We start from the raw sequence: 20,001 nt of genomic DNA on the forward strand, positions 1-20,001 counted from the left end.
CATCAACACCAAAACGAGGCTGGAACTCTGCTCACAGGACGCAGCAGGGGGTAAGAAGATGTTCAGAAATGATGCTGCTGATATGGGATGTTACACAGCTTCATGTCAAAAGAGGCGAACTGTCCCTTTAACACAGAAGTTCAGTGTGAATGAGAATGAGAACAGCGCTGAGAATAAAAAGCACGACACCATTATTAGTTAAAAGTTGTGTCATTTATTGATGCCACTTTTTAGCACATGTCCATGATGCGCCTCATGCTCATGAACCTCTGGCCGCCGAAGCCCATGTCCCTGAAGCTCCTGTACTCGCCGGGCCTCAGGTACATCATCCTGCCTCTGTAGTGGGGCTGCTCGTACATCAGCCAGTGGCCGTCCATCACGTTGCAGGACATGCAGTCGTTCATGCGGTAACGGTCCATGATGTTGTCGCAGTCGTCCATCATCTCGTGCATCTGACCGCCGAAGCTCTCCCTCTCGTACATCCTCATCCTGAACTGGCCTCTGTGCTGTTGTACAGAAGCAGAGCAGAGGTCACCACGTCTGTTTCACTCAGAGGGGAGGCCACGCTTTACAGGCGTGTTACACCAGCGGCGTCAACTCAGCCAAAGCTAAGGTCACTATAGTCACATGACTACAGTATCAATCAATAAATATACACGCCCAGCAAATAATCACCACAAAAGTCTGCTATGTAGCTTATCTGTGGGCAAATGCAGTCTCACTCACACCCGCTAACATAACACTGGACTCGTCTCCGTCTCCCTGTTAGCATTAGCATTAGCATTAACATTAACATTAGCGGTGGAGGTGCTGAAGTGGACAGCCTCGTTAACAGCCTGAATCCCGCCTTCACTACCTGGTCCTCCTTCCTCCGCCGCTGGGGCAACATTGGACCCATCTAAAGTTTTTTGCTTCCTTTTCATATTTTACATTAATTAGCAAACAACAAATCCCGCTAAATACATCAGCTTTGACCTCCAGGCTCCGTCATCTCGTGGGGGGGGGGGGGGGGGGGGGCTGGAATACCACATTTCAAAAGGGAAGATGATACTTAGATAAATTGATTGTGTTGTTCAGAATTTATATGTATTAAATAATAGAATAATCAATACAAATTGACACAGAGTAATTCCATTTAAAGAAAAAAGAAAAACGAACATTTACATTTTCCCCTGGAACCAAGGCGTGGCAGCTGCCATACCCAATTAACGCCCATGTGTTCCACCTACCATGGGGATCATACGGCAGGACCTGACGCCGCTCATTCCCATCATGCTGGAGTAGTCGGCGTACTCGCCCCTCCTCATGAAGAACTGGTTCCCCATGAAGCTGGGGCGGTCGTACACCATGAAGCAGCCGCTCTCCACCCTGAAGGACTGGCACCGGCTCAGGTAGGAGGACATGTCGGAGCAGTCGCTCATGCACTCATAGTGGCGGCCCTGGAAGTTCCTCTCCTCGTAGAAGATAATCTGAGAACACAAAGGAGAGCGTGTAAAGGACCAGTGGAACGGCACTGATCTCAGCCTAGAAATCTAGACGCCCCTTGCGACCGCAAATTGAATTTGCTCCCGGGCTGGTCTAGTCACTTGTGGTCGTTTTGCGAGGCTGAAAATCGAAACTTAATCGGGCCAATCAAATCGTGAGGAGCGGGGTCGGAGGCCGGGCTACCCAGTGACGACAGAGGTGCGACGTTTCAGTGTGTAGTTCCAGAGAGAGGTAAACAATGGCTGCGCCCAGCCAACAGTCTTTCGAGTTGGCTTTGGCAGCGACTCTAGAAGATTTAAAAATACATTTTTCTTTGCAAGACGAACAGATAACTGTACTCAAGTTTTTTTTTTTAAAAAAGGACGTTTTCAGAGTTTTGCCCACCGGGTACGGTAAAAGTTTAATTTACCAGCTTGCTCCGTTGGTGGGACGACGCATGTGTCTCCACCACCTGCTGGTGGCTGTTGTGTCACCCCTTTTGGCACTAATGGATGACCAGCTACCACAAGGCCGAAAAACTAGGACTAAGAGCAGCACAAGTTGGCACTCCAACCTGCGTTAATCTCTCGGCAATTGTTTGTTTTTCTTTCTGTCTTTCGAAGATACGAGCTGAATTTACAAGGACGCCAGAAATCCTCATATTCTTTGTGCAAAAACGGCAACTGTCGTTTAGTTCCGTTCTTCCACATTATTCGCGTACGGTTTCTACATTAACAGATTGGAGTGCCGGTGTTGAAAACACAGGCAAAGTCGAAAAGAAAAATAATATTGTTTCCTCTCTGACATCAGACTACACTCCATCATGTACTTTCCGTCGCGCTGACTACGTAATCCTTCTTCATCGCTCTGATTGGTTGTTGCGCCATCCTATTGCGTGGCGTTGAGTGCAGAGGCAACTTAACAGACAACCGTTTATCCCGCCCACACTGCTATCCAGCTTCACTAGACCCCTGTACAGCTTTTTGCTGTAGGGGTCTGGCTTGCTAGGCTAGCACTGATCGTATGCTGGTAGGAAACGTTAAAGATGATCTGAGAACACAAAGGAGAGCGTTTAAAGGACCAGTGGAACGGCACTGATCGTATGCTGGTAGGAAACGTGGATGGAGTTTTGGTCCTACCTTTCCCATGTTGCTGGTGGTTGGTCAGGTCTCTCAGAGAACTCTTTCTGAACTGATACCCTGCCTGTGTGAACACCTTACTTTTATACCTGCTCAGACAAAGACCGTTTGTCCAGCTATTGTTCAATGTCCTGACCCAGCAACATGCTATGGAAGCCTATAGAGTGTGAGCTGCTTACTCATGTAGCGGCGGGGTCACGACCCGAGGGCAGAATTTTCCTTTCAGAACACCCTGTTATGTGCTCACAAATCAGTCTTTTATGAATGCTTTGGAATTTCTTTCTGAAAGCTGGAGCCACTGAAGCTAAAAGTCATTTAACCAGGTTAAAACAGCAGCTAACCAGGTAAACATTAAAGTAGTTTAAAAGTAGTCACCTAACATGTGTTAAACCCCAACGAAAGTAACCAGGGCTCTAAATTTACTTTTTTATCACCAGCCAATGTGGTAAGTAAGTTTCTGAAGTTACCGGCCAATCAGAATTTCCACTAAGCCACATATTTTTCCGTGCAAAAAAGACAGATGAGAGCCACTGAATTCATTTGATCAATTTATTAACGAAAGCTTTAAATTAATTTCACAGTGAAATTGGGAATGTTTATCCAATTAAAATAATTACAATAATAAAACTTATGTACATACAAAACTTATTCTAACATTTCATTACTCCTCAACCCTCACATACTATTTTCACATTTTTTGTACATAAAAAAATAAAAAAATAACTTTAAAACGGATTTATTTTCATGTGAACCCTGAATCTACAAAAATGGAAATATTTAACCACTTTCTAACTTTTAGTGCAGATAATGCACAAAATTTAACACAAAACTATGTGCAGAGACTAATTATGAGGGGGATACTGTGAAATGCTTAAACATCGTCTGAGCTCTCTGAACTGTCTTCGGATCCATCTAAATCAGTTCCATTTTTCCCTTTCGCGAGGTTCATTATCACCCCCCCCCTCCTTTGGCAGGCATATCTTTTCTCTTCATGGCCGGCTGTCCCAACCATCGCCACATTTTGTTCGTGTTTGCGTCTGTATTTGTACTGGCGTCTATCGTATTTCCAAACCAAGAGTGACCCACGCCCGCTCCCCAAGTACGGCAGCCTTGGCGGATGCGTTCCCATAGAAACTGCGCGCGCATAGACTGTATATAATAATTTCGCGTCCCGCGAAATAGATGGTAAAGTTCCTCATTTATCATCGGCCGAGCCGGCTAGTGAGTTTTGGCGGGTGTTAATTTAGAGCCCTGAAAGTAACCTAAAGAAGCTAAAACCATAAAAGCAGTTCAATAATCAAAACAGAAAAATTAAAAAAAATTGTCTCCGAAGGGGCAAGGGTCAGGGTGAATGACTAAAGTAGGTGCAAGCAGAAATTTCTGAGGACGAATGGAGTAACTCACGCCTACTGGCACAAACACAAAACTATCAACACAAGGTTTAGATTACTACAATATAAATGGTTATTTAGAACATATACCATTTCAATCCGAACACCCCTGATACTTGTGTTAAATGCAATACAGATAGAGGTACTCTGTTCCATTCTACGTGGCAATGTACAGAACTTCACATTTTTTGGGCTCATCTCTCGCTTGATTGAACAAGACGTACCAACGGACAGTGGACTGTGCTTGCTGCATATTTTTCCAGATGACTTTAAGGGTTCCACAAAGAGGAACCTGGTGAGTTTTTGCCTTTTACAAGCTAAACATCTGATTGCACTGAAGAGTGGAAGAACATAGAAAGACCAAAGATGAATAAATGAGTGGATTAAAGCACTGAGCAAACACCTGGCAATGGAAAAACTGACGAACAGAGTAAAAAGGGAAGCTGGAAGACTTTAAAGATATGTGGTCACCCTTCCTATTTTTTGTATTTCTTTTCTTTGTTTGTCTGATCTGACAGAGAGCTCTAGGTGTTCGGGGTTATAAGATGTTTATGTTTTCTGTTTAATTTCTTTATTGTGTCTTTGTTGTTTGTTTGTATAATTGGAAAATTTCAATAAAAATATTTTGAAAAAAAAAGAAAAAGTAGGGGCCACAAATCATTTATAAAAAAGGTCAGCCAGTATCATCAAATTAATCATCTCTAAAGTGATTGAAACAGAATAAACAAGCTGAATAAAATACCTGAAGGTGAGCGTGCTCGTTCAGGGCAGCGACAGCAGCTACTGCAGCAGGAATTAATTCTGTTTTTGGGACTAAAAACCTTGGTCCAGATGGAAGAAGAAGCTTAAAACCACAGAACAAAGGATGGAAGGGATTCCATTTCTAATGGATTCGGCTGATTGCTGCAGCTGCCTGGAACAGAGAAGCTGTGGCTCCAATCAGACCATCGGACACTTTAACAGTCACTTTAAGGAGTCGTTATCTTTTAAAGAAGTTCGACCAAACCAAAAAAAACATGGGCTGTGTTCGAAACTGCATACTCCATACTACATACTAGATACTTCCATACTACATACTCATCGATCAGACAGTATGCAGAGCGTTTACCCACAATGCATTTCGCTCCTGCCCGAGCTGAAATCAGCCGGCCTGAAGCTGATTTCCCTTAAGCTCTAAACTCTGTAAACTTTAGCAACATTTGAAACATTTTCAGGTGAGAAAGTAGTCGTTTAGATCCCCAACGTGTTGAAAACCTGACAAAATACCGGCTATTTACAATTTTGTTCCCACGAATTCGGCGCTACTAAAGCTAGCCGCAGTGAGCAACGCACTTCCGGTTATTTACACAAAATAAAATACCCGTTGCCTTTTATTATAGGGAAAGCCATTACCATACAATTGGTGCTTTTGTTTTGAAAACAGGAAGTGAACCTACCCTCGTTGTAGCTAGCTTGAAACTGTCGTTTTGACAGGAAATGACGATCGGCGGCGTTAAGGTACGTTGCATCTTGGGTAGTTTGAGTATGAGTAGTAACCTCATGATGCATACCAACATTTAGGAGAATCTAGTATGCATCCGGGAACTTAAAAAAAGTTAAAGTTAGTATGAGTAGTAAGAGTAGTAGGAGAAGTATGCAGTTTCGAACACAGCCATGGTCATCCTGGTACGATCAGCGGGAACGTATCAAAGTGAAGACTCACAGTGACTTTCTGATCATTTCTCTTTCTCTCATCCAATTAGTGTTGATTTGTGTAATTTTTTAGCTAAATACAACCCCGTGTTAGATGCATTCTGTGGTGACTCCGAGCAGAAAAAAGGAGAAAGACGGATCAAAGGAGAGGTTGACTCAAATTTATTGGTGTTCAAACTATAATAACACAGTTTGTTGCAGAAAGAATTAGAATAAAGTTCGGTGGTTGGACTTGATGCTACATGAAGATGGAACTTCATGTAGTAAATTATCGATGTTCCCCATATTTTATCCATATATCCTATATTTCTTATTGGTTCAGTCTGCTCAGTTAAATTTATTTTTACCTTTATTGTTAAATGTACAAATCTGTTTTTATTTAGTTTACTGATGTTTATTATTATTATTATTATTATTATTATTATTATTACTATTACTATTATTATTATTTACCCTACTCTTCATACTGTAGATTTGTTTATAGCTGATGTTTATTCTCTATTTTTATTCTATTTGCTTGTTTTTCCTTTAATTGTTTACATATCTTTATACTGTACGCCGCTGCAACACAATAATTTCCCAAATTGGGATGAATAAAGTACTTATCTATCTATCTATCTATCTATCTATCTATCTATCTATCTATCTATCTATCTATTGATCTATCGATCTATCTATCTATCTATCTATCTGTCGATCGATCTATCTATCTATCTTACTGTCATGTCTCTGGGGTTTTGCCATGTTTTAGTTTCTGCTTAAGTTCTTAGTTTTCTCATGTTTTAGGTTCAGGTCTTGTCTTTAGTTTTTTTTCCATGTCATGCCACCTTCTCCTGCCATCAGCCTCACGTCCCTCACCTGTGTTTTCCTCATCAGCTGCACTCTATCATTAATCACCCTCCACAGTATTTAGTCCCCAGGTCTTTTCATGTTCATTGTCAGATTCTTCCCCTTCATCTGTGGTCCATGTCACAGTAAGCCACGTATTTATCCATGTCAAGTCAAGTCTTTTGTTTTTCCGTCACAGTCTTGTTTTGTTCTTTCAGTCTCATCTAGTTTTTTTTTATATCCGGCTCAGCTGCGTTTTCTGTTAAAACCTTTTGAAAAAATAAATCGAGTTTTGTGTTCCAAGAATCTGCATCCTTACCTCTCCATCCACCCCTTGCTGACATCTATCTAGCTGTTGGTGGGCTTCTGTTGAGGCTCCATCTTTGGGGAAGTCAAGAAGGAGAATGACGGCAGAAATACGACTGATTGGCTGGGTGAGAAAAGAAGCCGGAAGACCGCCGGATCAAAGCGGTGACATCATGATTAAAGCGAAAGGAAAAGCCTAGGGTGCTCCGAGTTATTTTAACCCAAGAACTCAGGTAGTGTTGGCACTGTTAACGCAGTGTTGTGGTGATTAAACATCCTATGACAAGTAATAATAATGAATGTGGGATTTATTTTGAGTGTTTAATGGGTTGTTTGGTGGTTTTGAATATAAACTATGAAATAAGACTATTTTAATGCTGCTTTTTGCACTGATTTCTTTGACATTAAAGGCCTCAGTATGCTTCTCCGTCGCTATCCGTCCTTTCAAAGTTCTCTGTCGGGCTGTCGGATACCCAAGGCAGTTCACCTCCCGATCAGTAGGCGGCGCTACGTTGGACGACCCAATCTCTTACGTCAATGGTGAAAGTGGTTGATTGATGGTTCCCCTTCCGGCTCCGTTCCACTCCTCACAGTGAACGATGGCGACCGAGAGAGAAAGGCTGTTGTTGGAGTTGAAATGCAAATAATTCTGACCAAATGTTGACCAGCACACAGTGAACTCTTTCAGAAATGGCGGCGTTGTTGTTGTGAGAGGAAGGAGCTAAACCGGGAAAGTAATTCAGGAAATGATGTTGTTAGCCGACCAATCACAACCCTTGGGGTCTCCGTCTTCTCAACAGATAGATAGATAGGAATGTTGGCCGCCACACGCAAGGAACGGGGAGGGCTCTGCGTAGGCTAGGGTGACTGAAATTCGTGATGGGGCGCACGCACGCGCGGGTGGGTGGGCTGACTTACATGTACAGTGATAAAATGCTTTGTCGGCTGTGTTCTAGTGTAGATTGGGTATAATTGCAATAAAAGACGCACACTCCGGTAATATCATGGCCAGTTCCAGTGTATTGGTATAACGTACACAGTCCAAAATTCCAGGGTTCATAAAATTAACATGAAAGTTAAAATTAACTTTTAACATGACGAACTGAACGTACAAAACATCAAAAACGCATTATAACATCAGATTCTCCTCCGTGGGAAACGCCAAACTCCTTCCTGCACACTTTACAGAACGCCTTAAATTCATCCGTCAATGCATTTGTAAGCCATGAATATTTGCCCTCCCATTCCTTCCTGTACCTGCATTGTCGCTTTTGTTTTTTTTGCTTGGTGGTGTGGCTCTTCGTCTGCCATTTCGCTAGCTATTGTGTGTCAGTGAAAGTGAATTTTCGCGCCGGTCATTGTTCGCGCTTACTGTTGCAATGGAATGGAATAAGAATGTCCTAAAGATAACAAAATAGATACATTGCAGCCGGGGCAGCACGCAGCCACTTAACATTTGGGGCTGCGCAAGCAAGCAGCCTCTAGGTGGCACAGACGGCAGTAGCATTAGTTTGAGATGTGTACTTTACCTGGTGTTAGAAAGTAATTATTTGGCATAAGTTTAATTTTCGGGACAAGTACAGCCAGATTCGGGACAAAAGCTTAGAATTCGGGACTGTCCCGAATTTTTCAGGACATCTGGTCACCCTAGCGTAGGCGAGCATAAATCAGCCTTTACCCAACATGTTTCCTGTTTTTGTCTCATCAGCTTCGTTTCATCTGTTAACAAACATCATTTCTGCATCTCAGACCTGCAACACGTCCCATAAAAGTCAGGACAGAACTGACTTTTGTTGATGTTCGACATGTTCACGATCACGAAGCAGAGTGAAATAAAACAACAAAGGAAGCAGATAAACTAAAGTTCCTGAGACAAACCAGATTACAATGATTTATTGCTTGTAACAGTGAGATGTTTGGAGTTCAGGGAACGAGTTAACCTTAAAGTCAGCAGAAATGTGCAACTTCCCCGCTGACCAGAGAAATGCAAACTTCACTGTTCCAGCTAATCAACACCCCTTTCCACTCTGCATACTCGGGTTATTTCCATGTGAAAATGATCCCAGCAGCAGAAAAGATGGAGGTTTGACACCAAATGCATTACATGTTTATATTCATGGCTGAGTTTTCTCCCCTGCAGGCTGAGCTGTGGGTGGGTTAGGGCTCCCGGGCGTCCTCGCCTCGTGGCTTTGGTGTTGCTCTGATTGTGGAGCGGCGGAGCGGCGCGGGAGGAGGATGATCGGCCGCGTCCTGCCAAAGCGCGGCTGATGACCCCTGAGTAAACCTCATCAGTTTCCCCCCCGAGGACAAGCAGAGCAGGGGCTGCTGGTCGTGTATCAGCAGCTGAATCTGCTTACAGCAGCTGAGAGCCGGAAGAACGGCCCCTCCACACCTGTGAGATATGGGAACTCAGGTGGAGAAAAAACACCCCGACCGATACAAATCTAATGGGAAAGAATCTGGAGATAAAATGTGGCCAGTATTTTATTAAACTCTTGACACCATGAATAGTAAAAGCATGTGGCGCTCTTCTTCTGCAGCTTCCTGGCTGAGTGTGTGAGCCTGAAAGAGAGGAAGACCACCGGCTTTCATTACCGGGGGAAACTAACCAGTCAGCGAAAGAGAGACAACGCTCCCCGGACAAAAGAAAGAAGAATCCTAGGCTCGTATCAGAAACACGAGAGGCTGCATAACGTATCCAGACTTATCTCTGCACAGCCGGCTGAAACCGAGGTGAAATGTGTCTGAGTAATCAGGCGGTTTGAGTGTTCACAGTAAAACAGAAGAAGAAGAAGCAGCTGGTGTTTATAGATTCCTCTCAGATCAGCAGGTACACGTTCAGTCTGGAGCATCGATCATAAACAGTGTTTGCAACCAACGGTCAGAACACCAGCTGCTGTTTACACTGAAAACTGCTGTTAAAGCTGCTCTGTGGTGCTCAGCAGAAACTCGGAATACAACGGCTCCATCACACCTCAATAATGTGTTAAAATAATGTTTAATAAGGCAGAGCCTTCACTTATCAGGCCCCTCTCTGTGGAACCAGCTGCCAGTTTGGGAGGCAGAGCCTTCACTTATCAGGCCCCTCTCTGTGGAACCAGCTGCCAGTTTGGGAGGCAGAGCCTTCAGTTATCAGGCCCCTCTCTGTGGAACCAGCTGCCAGTTTGGGAGGCAAAGCCTTCAGTTATCAGGCCCCTCTCTGTGGAACCAGCTGCCAGTTTGGGAGGCAGAGCCTTCAGTTATCAGGCCCCTCTCTGTGAAACCAGCTGCCAGTTTGGGAGGCAAAGCCTTCAGTTATCAGGCCCCCAGTTTGGGAGGCAGAGCCTTCAGTTATCAGGCCCCTCTCTATGGAACCAGCTGCCAGTTTGGGAGGCAGAGCCTTCAGTTATCAGGCCCCTCTCTGTGGAACCAGCTGCCAGTTTGGGAGGCAGAGCCTTCAGTTATCAGGCCCCTCTCTGTGGAACCAGCTGCCAGTTTGGGAGGCAGAGCCTTCAGTTATCAGGCCCCTCTCTGTGGGACCAGCTGCCAGTTTGGGAGGCAGAGCCTTCAGTTATCAGGCCCCTCTCTCTGTGGGACCAGCTGCCAGTTTGGGAGGCAGAGCCTTCAGTTATCAGGCCCCTCTCTCTGTGGAACCAGCTGCCAGTTTGGGAGGCAGAGCCTTCAGTTATCAGGCCCCTCTCTGTGGAACCAGCTGCCACTTTGGGAGGCAGAGCCTTCAGTTATCAGGCCCCTCTCTGTGGAACCAGCTGCCAGTTTGGGAGGCAGAGCCTTCAGTTATCAGGCCCCTCTCTGTGGAACCAGCTGCCAGTTTGGGAGGCAGAGCCTTCAGTTATCAGGCCCCTCTCTGTGGAACCAGCTGCCACTTTGGGAGGCAGAGCCTTCAGTTATCAGGCCCCTCTCTGTGGAACCAGCTGCCAGTTTGGGAGGCAGATCCTTCAGTTATCAGGCCCCTCTCTGTGGAACCAGCTGCCAGTTTGGGAGGCAGAGCCTTCAGTTATCAGGCCCCTCTCTGGGGAACCAGCTGCCAGTTTGGGAGGCAGAGCCTTCAGTTATCAGGCCCCTCTCTGTGGAACCAGCTGCCAGTTTGGGAGGCAGAGCCTTCAGTTATCAGGCCCCTCTCTGTGGAACCAGCTGCCAGTTTGGGAGGCAGAGCCTTCAGTTATCAGGCCCCTCTCTGTGGAACCAGCTGCCAGTTTGGGAGGCAGAGCCTTGGAAGCATTGGTCTGAGAATTATGGGCGTACTCTACCCAAGCCAGCTTAGAACTCCAGTAAGGTAGAGCTTCCTCTAGCTCTTGATTGAGGCGCTCAGTCTGGCCATTAGTCTGGGGATGGTAACCAGAGGAGAGACTGATATTAGCCCCGAGAGCCCCACAAAAAGCCTTCCATACGTGAGAGGTAAACGGAGGGCCTCGGTCAGAGACTATATCCAAAGGAATACCATGTTAGCAATTTCTATGGCAGTGGGTAACTCTTCCAGTGCGACAAAATGGGCAGCTTTGGAGAAGCGGTCAACTATCGTGAGGATTTCGGTGTCACCTTGAGAAGGAGGGAGGCCAGTGATGAAATCCAGTGCCATGTGGGACCAGGGTCTCCCAGGTAAAAGCAAAGGCTGGAAGAAGCATGCTGGACTGGGCTGGGGTTTGAGTGGTGGTCGGGCTAATGCAGACGGAGAGAGAATTAAGGAAACAATTAAAAAACAGACAGATGTCGGATGTAGCAGCCAACTGGTGTTACCACAGTGGGTGAACGGACGAACTGGCGAGGAGAGGAGATCCGAACCAGGCTTTATTGCAGCAGGAGAGGTGGCTTTATTGGAAATGAGAACCAGGTGAGGTATAGAGATTGCAGGCCCAGCTCCAGACTCCCGGGGACACACCAGACAACAAGGAAGTGGGAAGACGGCCTAGCACCCTGACACAATGACTTGGGCTGTGTTCCAAACCGCATACTTCTCCTACTACTCATACTTACTTTCTGAGTTAGTAAGCGAGTTTGAGTAAGCGAGAAGTTCCCGGATGCATACTAGATTCTCCTAAATGTTGGGTATGCATCATGAGGTTACTACTCATACTCAAACTACCCAAGATGCAACGTAACGTGACGTCGCTGATCGTCATTTCCTGTCAAAACGGCAGTTTCAAGCTAGCTACAACGAGGGTAGGTTCACTTCCTGTTTTCAAAACAAAAGCACCAATTGTATGGTAATGGCTTTCCCTATGATAAAAGGCAACGGGTATTTTATTTTGTGAAAATAACCGGAAGTGCGTTGCTCACTGCGGCTAGCTTTAGTAGCGCCGAATTCGTGGGAACAAAATTGTAAACAGCCGGTATTTTGTCAGGTTTTCAACACGTTGGGGATCTAAACGACTACTTTCTCTCCTGAAAATGTTTCAAATGTTGCTAAAGTTTACAGAGTTTAGAGCTTAAGCGAAATCAGCTTCAGGCCGGCTGATTTCGGCTCGGGCAGGAGCGAAATGCATTGTGGGTAAACGCTCTGCATACTGTCTGATCGATGAGTATGTAGTAGGCGGTTTCGAACACAGTCCTGGAGAACATTTTACCTTTGGAGGGAAGAATGGACTGACCTTTTACAGGACAGATATCCACAGAGAGGTGGAAGCTGAAGGTTCCTGCAGACCTAAACCTCATCAAAAACCCGAGGACAGCCTCAGCAGAGCAGGTTCTAACGCTGACCCGGTTCTGAACCGGTTCTACAACCAGCACTGGAGGAGCAGCAGGATCTCTGAGTCTCTCCCAGGTTTCCAAACTTCTCACTGGATCTCTGAGATTAATCCCAGACACTCTGCAGATAAAAGGTAAGATCAGCTGTTTGATTCTAGTTTAACACCACCCAAGACAGGGCCAGACTAACACTTCGCTGTACCCTGGGCAACAATATTCAAGGGCCCCAGGATCACCATAATCTGGTAAAATACAGAACTATGTCCTCTTATCAAGGCCACTCACTCACATGTGATGTTATGAAAACAAAACACAGCATCAGTACAATCTGGCAAAATTGACCCACTACATACAGAGGGAAGGTTAAAAACAGTCTCAGTGCAACATAAACATTTGGAAATGTTGTCTTGAGTCCACGTCTCTCAAGAGCTGGCAGCAGCTGTACAGGTGAAGAACCATGGAAGAACAACACCCTCCGCTCCAGATCTCCAAGCCTTCTTCACCTAGAAATTCTGACACTCACACCGACCAGATCTAACTGAAACCTGAGCTGCAGAACACCTCTCGGAAACCTTTTCTGACCCATGAAACAAGCTTCCGGCTCCTCGGTAATCCTCTGAATATGTTGGACAAATCTCAGGAATACACGTTTCTGGGTATTTGCACAGCGAGATGTTAATGGTCACGCTTAAAAGTGGGTTTCTAACAGCGTCCTCCCCGGTGATCGGCCTGCCACAGTGTGAAAAGTTCAGGGCTGCTGAGGGAAATAATGTCCTGTGGCTGTTGGCCAACATATTAACTGACCTTTTCAAGTTCACGGCCCAGCCACTTTGGCTGTTTTCCTGCAGGAAGCACAAACTCAGCAGACGGCAGGAGGGAATGAAGAAGAAGAAGGCTGAGCAGGAGAACTCATTAACAGAATTGATGCAGTCTGGATGCAGCCTGCACCGACGCCAATACTCCTCTGAGGCTGATTTCTTTGTTAGAAGCAGAGCGAGTTATCAGCAGCAGCCCACCATCGATTCTGCTCACAGACACACTCATATTAATTATCATACACTCACTCCTAAAGAGGAAAAAACTCTTCAATGAATCCCAATTAAATTAGTCAGTGAGTCAATTAAAGTGATGTTCATTCCAACAGGGACGGCGTGTTTCCTGAATCCTGACAACAGAGAAGGTGAGAGCAGAGTCAACATGACCCGCGGGCAGAATTACTGTTCCGAGGAACACGCAGAGGAACTGAGATGTGAAATAAGACTGAATAAAAGTCTGTTTTCACCCTTTTATTAACAGAAACAACATGTTTTCTACGCTGCACCATCAGCCCAGTTTTCACTCTTCATAAAACAAACCTGATTATTTCCTCTCCTTCTTCTCTCAGAATTCACATTTCCAGAATGTTTCAGGACTTTTCAGAAGAAGTTTCCTTCCTCTCCCTCATCTCAGCTCTGAACCGTGAACGTGTGAAGAAAACACGTGTCTGAAGCATCCATTATATCACTGATGTTATAATAACTGAAGACAGAGAGAAACACAACCAGCAGGCGGATTCATTTGGTCAGATTAGCACGCATCATGCTCTAATTTACAGAGAAGCTTTGGAGAAAGTTCAATAAGGGAGATCTTCCCTCACTCTTGGGCTTTTCCCTCCTTTCCCACGCTGTCAAACCTTCCACATTAATTCAAATCAAAATCAAATCAAGTTTATTTGTAGCACATTTCCCGTACAGAACAATTCAAAGTGCTTTACATAAAATAAAAGCATTGCAGCAGGGTGTGGAAGAAGCATTAAAAATACATAAAAGAACATAAAGAGAAGCAAATAAAATTGTTTAAATGATTAAAAACAAGCAACAGTCCAGATAAGTTCAAAGATAGCGTGCAGATTTCATGCATAGACGCATGAGAACAGAAATGTTTTTAACCTGGATTTAAAAAAGTCTCCATTTGGTGAAAGTTTAATCTCCACTGGCAGTTTGTTCCACTTGTTTGCAGCATAACAGCTAAATGCTGCTTCTCCATGTTTAGTCTGGACTCTGGACTGGACCAGCTGACCTGAGTCCTTGGATCTAAGAGCTCTGCTGGCTTTATATTCTCTGAACAGATCACAGATTGTAAACCATCAGCAGGCTTTTAAAATCTATCCTGTGACTGATTAATTATGACATCCCCACTGGTCCAATGGTCTTCCTGCTTCCTTTCTCACCAGGTAATCAGACTCTTTCTTGTTCTTTTTAAATCTAAAGGAAATGACCTCCTGTTCTCCTCTCCTGAGCTTCCTTAACCTCATGAAAAAGGAAAGATGGTCAGACTGACACTGAAACTGCTAATGTTCGTGCTTTAGATGATCTATTACAATCTTATCACATCGTCACATGAAAATCAATTTACATCAGAAGTTATGTGGAATGTTCCGTGTAAAACAGCCACGACAAAGCAAGTGAAGGCAAACCAGACATTTCCAAGTCGAGCTGAAGACGTGACTGATCAGGACCTCGAGTGAGCTGTGAAACCACATCCTCCAACTTATTTAAAATGTGCTGAAAGGTTTTGGATTCAGTTACATTAATGTGATTAATGTGTGTTGGTTTGCAGGAATAACGGGAGAAAATAACTAGTTCTGGGCGAGTTAACTCGTTAATTATTTAACGCCGATAAATATTTTAACACGCGTTACCGCAGGTTTTATTATTTATTTTATTTTGTAAAAGTCTGTCGGTCACAGGCTTTTATTTTGTAAAAGTCTGTTGCTTACAGGCTTTTATTTGGTAAAAGTCTGTTGCTCACAGGCTTTTATTTTGTAAAAGTCTGTTGCTTACAGGCTTTTATTTTGTAAAAGTCTGTCGGTCACAGGCTTTTATTTTGTAAAAGTCTGTTGCTCACAGGCTTTTATTTTGTAAAAGTCTGTTGCTCACAGGCTTTTATTTTGTAAAAGTCTGTTGCTCACAGGCTTTTATTTTGTAAAAGTCTGTCGGTCACAGGCTTTTATTTTGTAAAAGTCTGTTGCTCACAGGCTTTTATTTTGTAAAAGTCTGCTGCTGTCTGCTGTGGAACAGGAAAAGAAAGTAATCGGCGGATCCACCAAACATGGAGAAGGGTACGGAACTTTTACTCGGCCATTTTCATGTTAAAGTTCTTCCAGACGGCGGAGTCGACAGAACCAAAGTCATCTGTAAACACTGCCAAGTTGAATTGTCTTCTCAGCGTAGTAGTTCCAGTCTAAAATATCACTTAAAGGCAAAACACACAACTGATAGCAGCAAGTCATTCAAGGAAACAGACAGTGGAGCGAGGCTTCTACATAAAAACTACAGAAAGATGCTGATGTTAAAAGTGTGTTTGCACAACAAATGTTATGGCACTTTCATTCATATGGCAGCACATTTAAAATAAAGCTAAATGCTAAAAGCTATACGCTACTTTTGGATTCATTTTTGGATTTTGCGTACAAATGCGATTAATCGCGATTAATCAGGGAAATCATGTGATTAATCAGATTAAACATTTTAATCGTTGCCCAGCCCTACTTTTAAGATTTTTGGTGTCTTTTTATGATGTTCAACAACGTGCCAAAAGGTTAGGGTTCGGGCTTAACTGCAGGGCAGGGCGTCATTTCCTCAGGATGTAGCACAAAGTTACACACAAAAGGAAAACATACCGTTTGTAATAACGCGTCAGAAGGCTTGGCGTGCAGTGACGGCGCCGGGCCGTGTAGGCTCCGCCCCTCTGACTGTCGCTGCTCTGCAGCAGCACAAACACAGCCGACATGTGGACTCAGATCATCTGTTCATCCTGTGAGTTTCACTCTCTCAGTCCACAGAATCCAGAGCAAACATGAAGAAGAATGACTTCTGGTCACCTTCTGACAAATAAAGCTCAGAGCTTCGCTTTATTACTGACATCACGGTGTTATTCCACCAAATCCCTTTACTTTTATTACAGCTCGGGTCGTCTTTGGAGCAGAATTAATGGCTTCACATTTCACATTTCTCACATCTCTCATGATCTTTTAGTCAATTTTTCCTCTGTTGAAAGAAATCTTGGTGAATAAAACCGCTGAAGGAAGGTTATTGATCTACGATCCATAGAGAGGGTTTCACTGTACGGGCCCGGCCTGCGGTGACGGAGGGACGGGTGGAGCTGCTGCTATAACTCTCTAAAGAGATTTAAAAACTCACACAAAGACTCGTCTGCAGCTCGAGGGCGAATATAGATAATTTCTTAACAGTTTTACTCCCTTTTGTAGCACCCCAATCAGGCTGGAACGCTGTGAGGAATAAAGATAATGAAACTCAGTGATTCTCACATGAACTTTGACCTCCATTTCACTGCAGACTGTTTGAATCCAGGAATCCGGCCTCATTCATCCGGGTTTACGTCCATTTTTACATGTTAGGCCTGCAACACCTTCCAAAAACAGCGGGAAAATAAAGCTGTCACCACATTGAGGTGTTATTTTTAGGGCCGGGCAACGATTAACATGTTTAATCTAATTAATCACAAGATTTCCCTGATTAATCATGATTAATCGTATTTGTACGCAGTAGTGTTGCGCGGGTAAGGTTTTTTTAACACCCGCCCCAACCCGACCCGCAAAAAATGACCCGCAAAAGAAAAAGCCAGGGCCTGTAGAGAGGGTTAATTTAACACGAACCTAAACGAGAAGGATTTGCGCTAGACTCGCATTATTGTGAAACTTCAACGGTAGGCTACATCAAACAACAACAAAGAAAGCAAAATTCAATTTTACACCATTCTTTATTGAAGAACTGTTATGAACGACTCAGCGCAGCGCAGTTTTCTCTAAAACAAAAGTGGAGCAGCCACTAACAAGTAGCCTACTCAATGTGCACCTGTCCAAACCGTGCGCCTATATTTACCAGCCCCTGTGCCACCTGCATAAAGCCCTTCCCAGAGACAATGTCAAATCTTGGCTGAACATCAGCTGAGTTACTGAGTTATCCCGAATAGCTTCGTAGAAGCGCTAACGGACACTGGCAGTATCTCCAAAATTACCACACTAAAATCACATGCCATGACACCAAACTTCTACAGTAGTACAAATATGGTCTGTACTCACCAAACGATGCATTTGGAAGTTTGTACATAGTCCAGGAGTTTATTATTATCAACACAAGCCTGATAGCTTTTCTGCTGCTAAAGCTGCATCGACGTCACTTCCTTGATCTGGGAGCTTCAAAGTAAGATGAGGGTTGATCTGCTACTGTAGACAACAAAGCAAGGCTGCTCAATTTCTCCATTGATGAAATAAATTCACAACTCTACAACATAAAAATTCATTAAAAAACATGTAGAATATAGCATATACTTTGTTGTCTACAGTAATAGATCAGCCCTCATCTTACTTTGAAGCTCCCAGATCAAGGAAGTGACGTTGACGCAGCTTTAGCAGCAGAGAAGCTATTAGGAACTTCTGCAACTCAAAATTGTGATTTCATCCTATATTTCCAAACTTCCGGGTTGCGGGTTTTGACTATTTTGACCCGCCCCGCCCGCACCCGCAATACTTAGAAAAAACTGCTACCCAACCCACCCGCGCGCGGGTACCCGCGGGTCAATGGGTGACCCGCGCATCACTAGTACGCAGAATCCAAAAATGAATCCATAAGTAGTGTATAGCTTTTAGCATTTAGCTTTATTTTAAATGTGCTGCCACATGAATGAAAGTGCCATAACATTTGTTGTGCAAACACACTTTTAACATCAGCATCTTTCTGTAGTTTTTATGTAGAAGCCTCGCTCCACTGTCTGTTTCCAGGGAGCTTCCAGGGACTGATGGATGAATTATGCAGCAACAACTGGATAAATCAGGAAACCTCTGAAGTTCAAGTCCAGAAAACAGCATGTCAGAGTGAAAAACAGGGATAGCCCACAGAGGCAGAAAAACATGAGTTAGTGTTCAAAAGGACGGATGGACGTGAGGAATGATCAAAGCTGGAACAGGAAGGGGACGTGTTAGTGGTGGCAGAGTAACAGATGAAAATGTCTCCTGGCTCCAGGCGGCTTCCAGCAGCTTCCAGCAGCCACAGTGTCACATTACTCCTCGTGCACTTTCCCAGCTGCTGCAGGCCGAATGTTGTGAGTCTGTCAGCGGCTGCCTCAGCAGTCAATCTGTTTCAGAAACCCCGAAGCTCACCGAGTACAAGGCCGAGCGCTCACCAGCTCCATCAGTCCACCGTGTTGTTGATGTGCTCACAAGTCAAGGCTGCTGCTCAGCTACAGACCCAAGGCCCACACTGGAAAAAATCTAAGTCTTACCAAGTATATTTGTCTCATTTCTAGTCCAAATATCTCATTACACTTAATATAAGACACAACTGCCTAACAAGCACCATTTCAGCCAGATATAGGGACTTGTTTGAAGACAATACATCTGGAATATCTTGTTAAGTGAAAAAGTCTTGAAAACAAATGGTTTTGAGTCGGATTTCATATGAAACAAGCTTTTTTTTTTTATTTGAAGAGGTTTTTAAGCTAATTTCATGATCACTTTTATCTCAAAAGTCCTAAATATCACATCTTATTTCAAGAAATCTGGACAAGCCGATTTTCACTAGTTCCATTGGCAGATTTATTTGCTTATTTCAAGCAAAAACGTCTTTAATTTGCTGTTTTTTAACTTATTTTTGGAGGGGCATTTTTTCCAGTGCACTGAGGCTTTAACAGCAGCCTTCTCAGGTAAAAGGTTGGAGACATTTCACCTTCAGAGGTGGCTGAGCACCGGGCCGGCCTCATGCAACACCAGGCACCAAAATACGATGGCTCCATGATGCAAAGCTGCATTTCACCCATATTTATATCAACACAAAACAGGAGCCACTGCATGGATACTGCAACAAATGCACATGTGAATTAAGCGAGATGGAACAGTAAACAGGCCGTTCCTGGCCTGTAACTTAGATCATAATCTAACAGCCTATGGTGACAAATGGTTATGACCTCTACATATGGAATTAAACTGACTAAATTATTATGAATATTTACAAAAAGCACAGTTCAGTAAAAAACCAGTAAAACCCCCAGTGTCACCAGTGTGTGTCCAGTGTGTGTCCAGTGTGTCACCAGTGTGTGTCCAGTGTGTCACCAGTGTGTGTCCAGTGTGTCACCAGTGTGTCACCAGTGTGTCACCAGTGTGTCACCAGTGTGTGTCCAGTGTGTCACCAGTGTGTCACCAGTGTGTGTCCAGTGTGTCACCAGTGTGTGTCCAGTGTGTCACCAGTGTGTCACCAGTGTGTCACCAGTGTGTCACCAGTGTGTGTCCAGTGTGTCACCAGTGTGTGTCCAGTGTGTCACCAGTGTGTCACCAGTGTGTCACCAGTGTGTCACCAGTGTGTGTCCAGTGTGTCACCAGTGTGTCACCAGTGTGTCACCAGTGTGTGTCCAGTGTGTCACCAGTGTGTCCTGTGTGTCACCAGTGTGTCACCAGTGTGTCACCAGTGTGTGTCCAGTGTGTCACCAGTGTGTCACCAGTGTGT

General features: G+C 44.3%; 1 protein-coding gene across 1 annotated transcript; it reads right to left on the reverse strand.

Annotated features, from left to right (window-relative positions):
* Positions 1 to 230: 230 nt before the first annotated feature.
* LOC142396281 (gamma-crystallin M3-like) lies at positions 231 to 2,612 on the reverse strand. Its single transcript, XM_075478838.1, has 3 exons — positions 2,604 to 2,612; positions 1,230 to 1,469; positions 231 to 506 (listed from the first exon to the last, which is right to left on the reverse strand). The coding sequence occupies exons 1-3, from the start codon at positions 2,610 to 2,612 to the stop codon at positions 231 to 233; spliced, it is 525 nt and encodes a 174-aa protein (XP_075334953.1).
* Positions 2,613 to 20,001: the final 17,389 nt, after the last annotated feature.

This window comes from Odontesthes bonariensis, chromosome 12 (assembly GCF_027942865.1).
Source record: "Odontesthes bonariensis isolate fOdoBon6 chromosome 12, fOdoBon6.hap1, whole genome shotgun sequence".
Lineage (NCBI taxonomy): Eukaryota > Metazoa > Chordata > Actinopteri > Atheriniformes > Atherinopsidae > Odontesthes > Odontesthes bonariensis.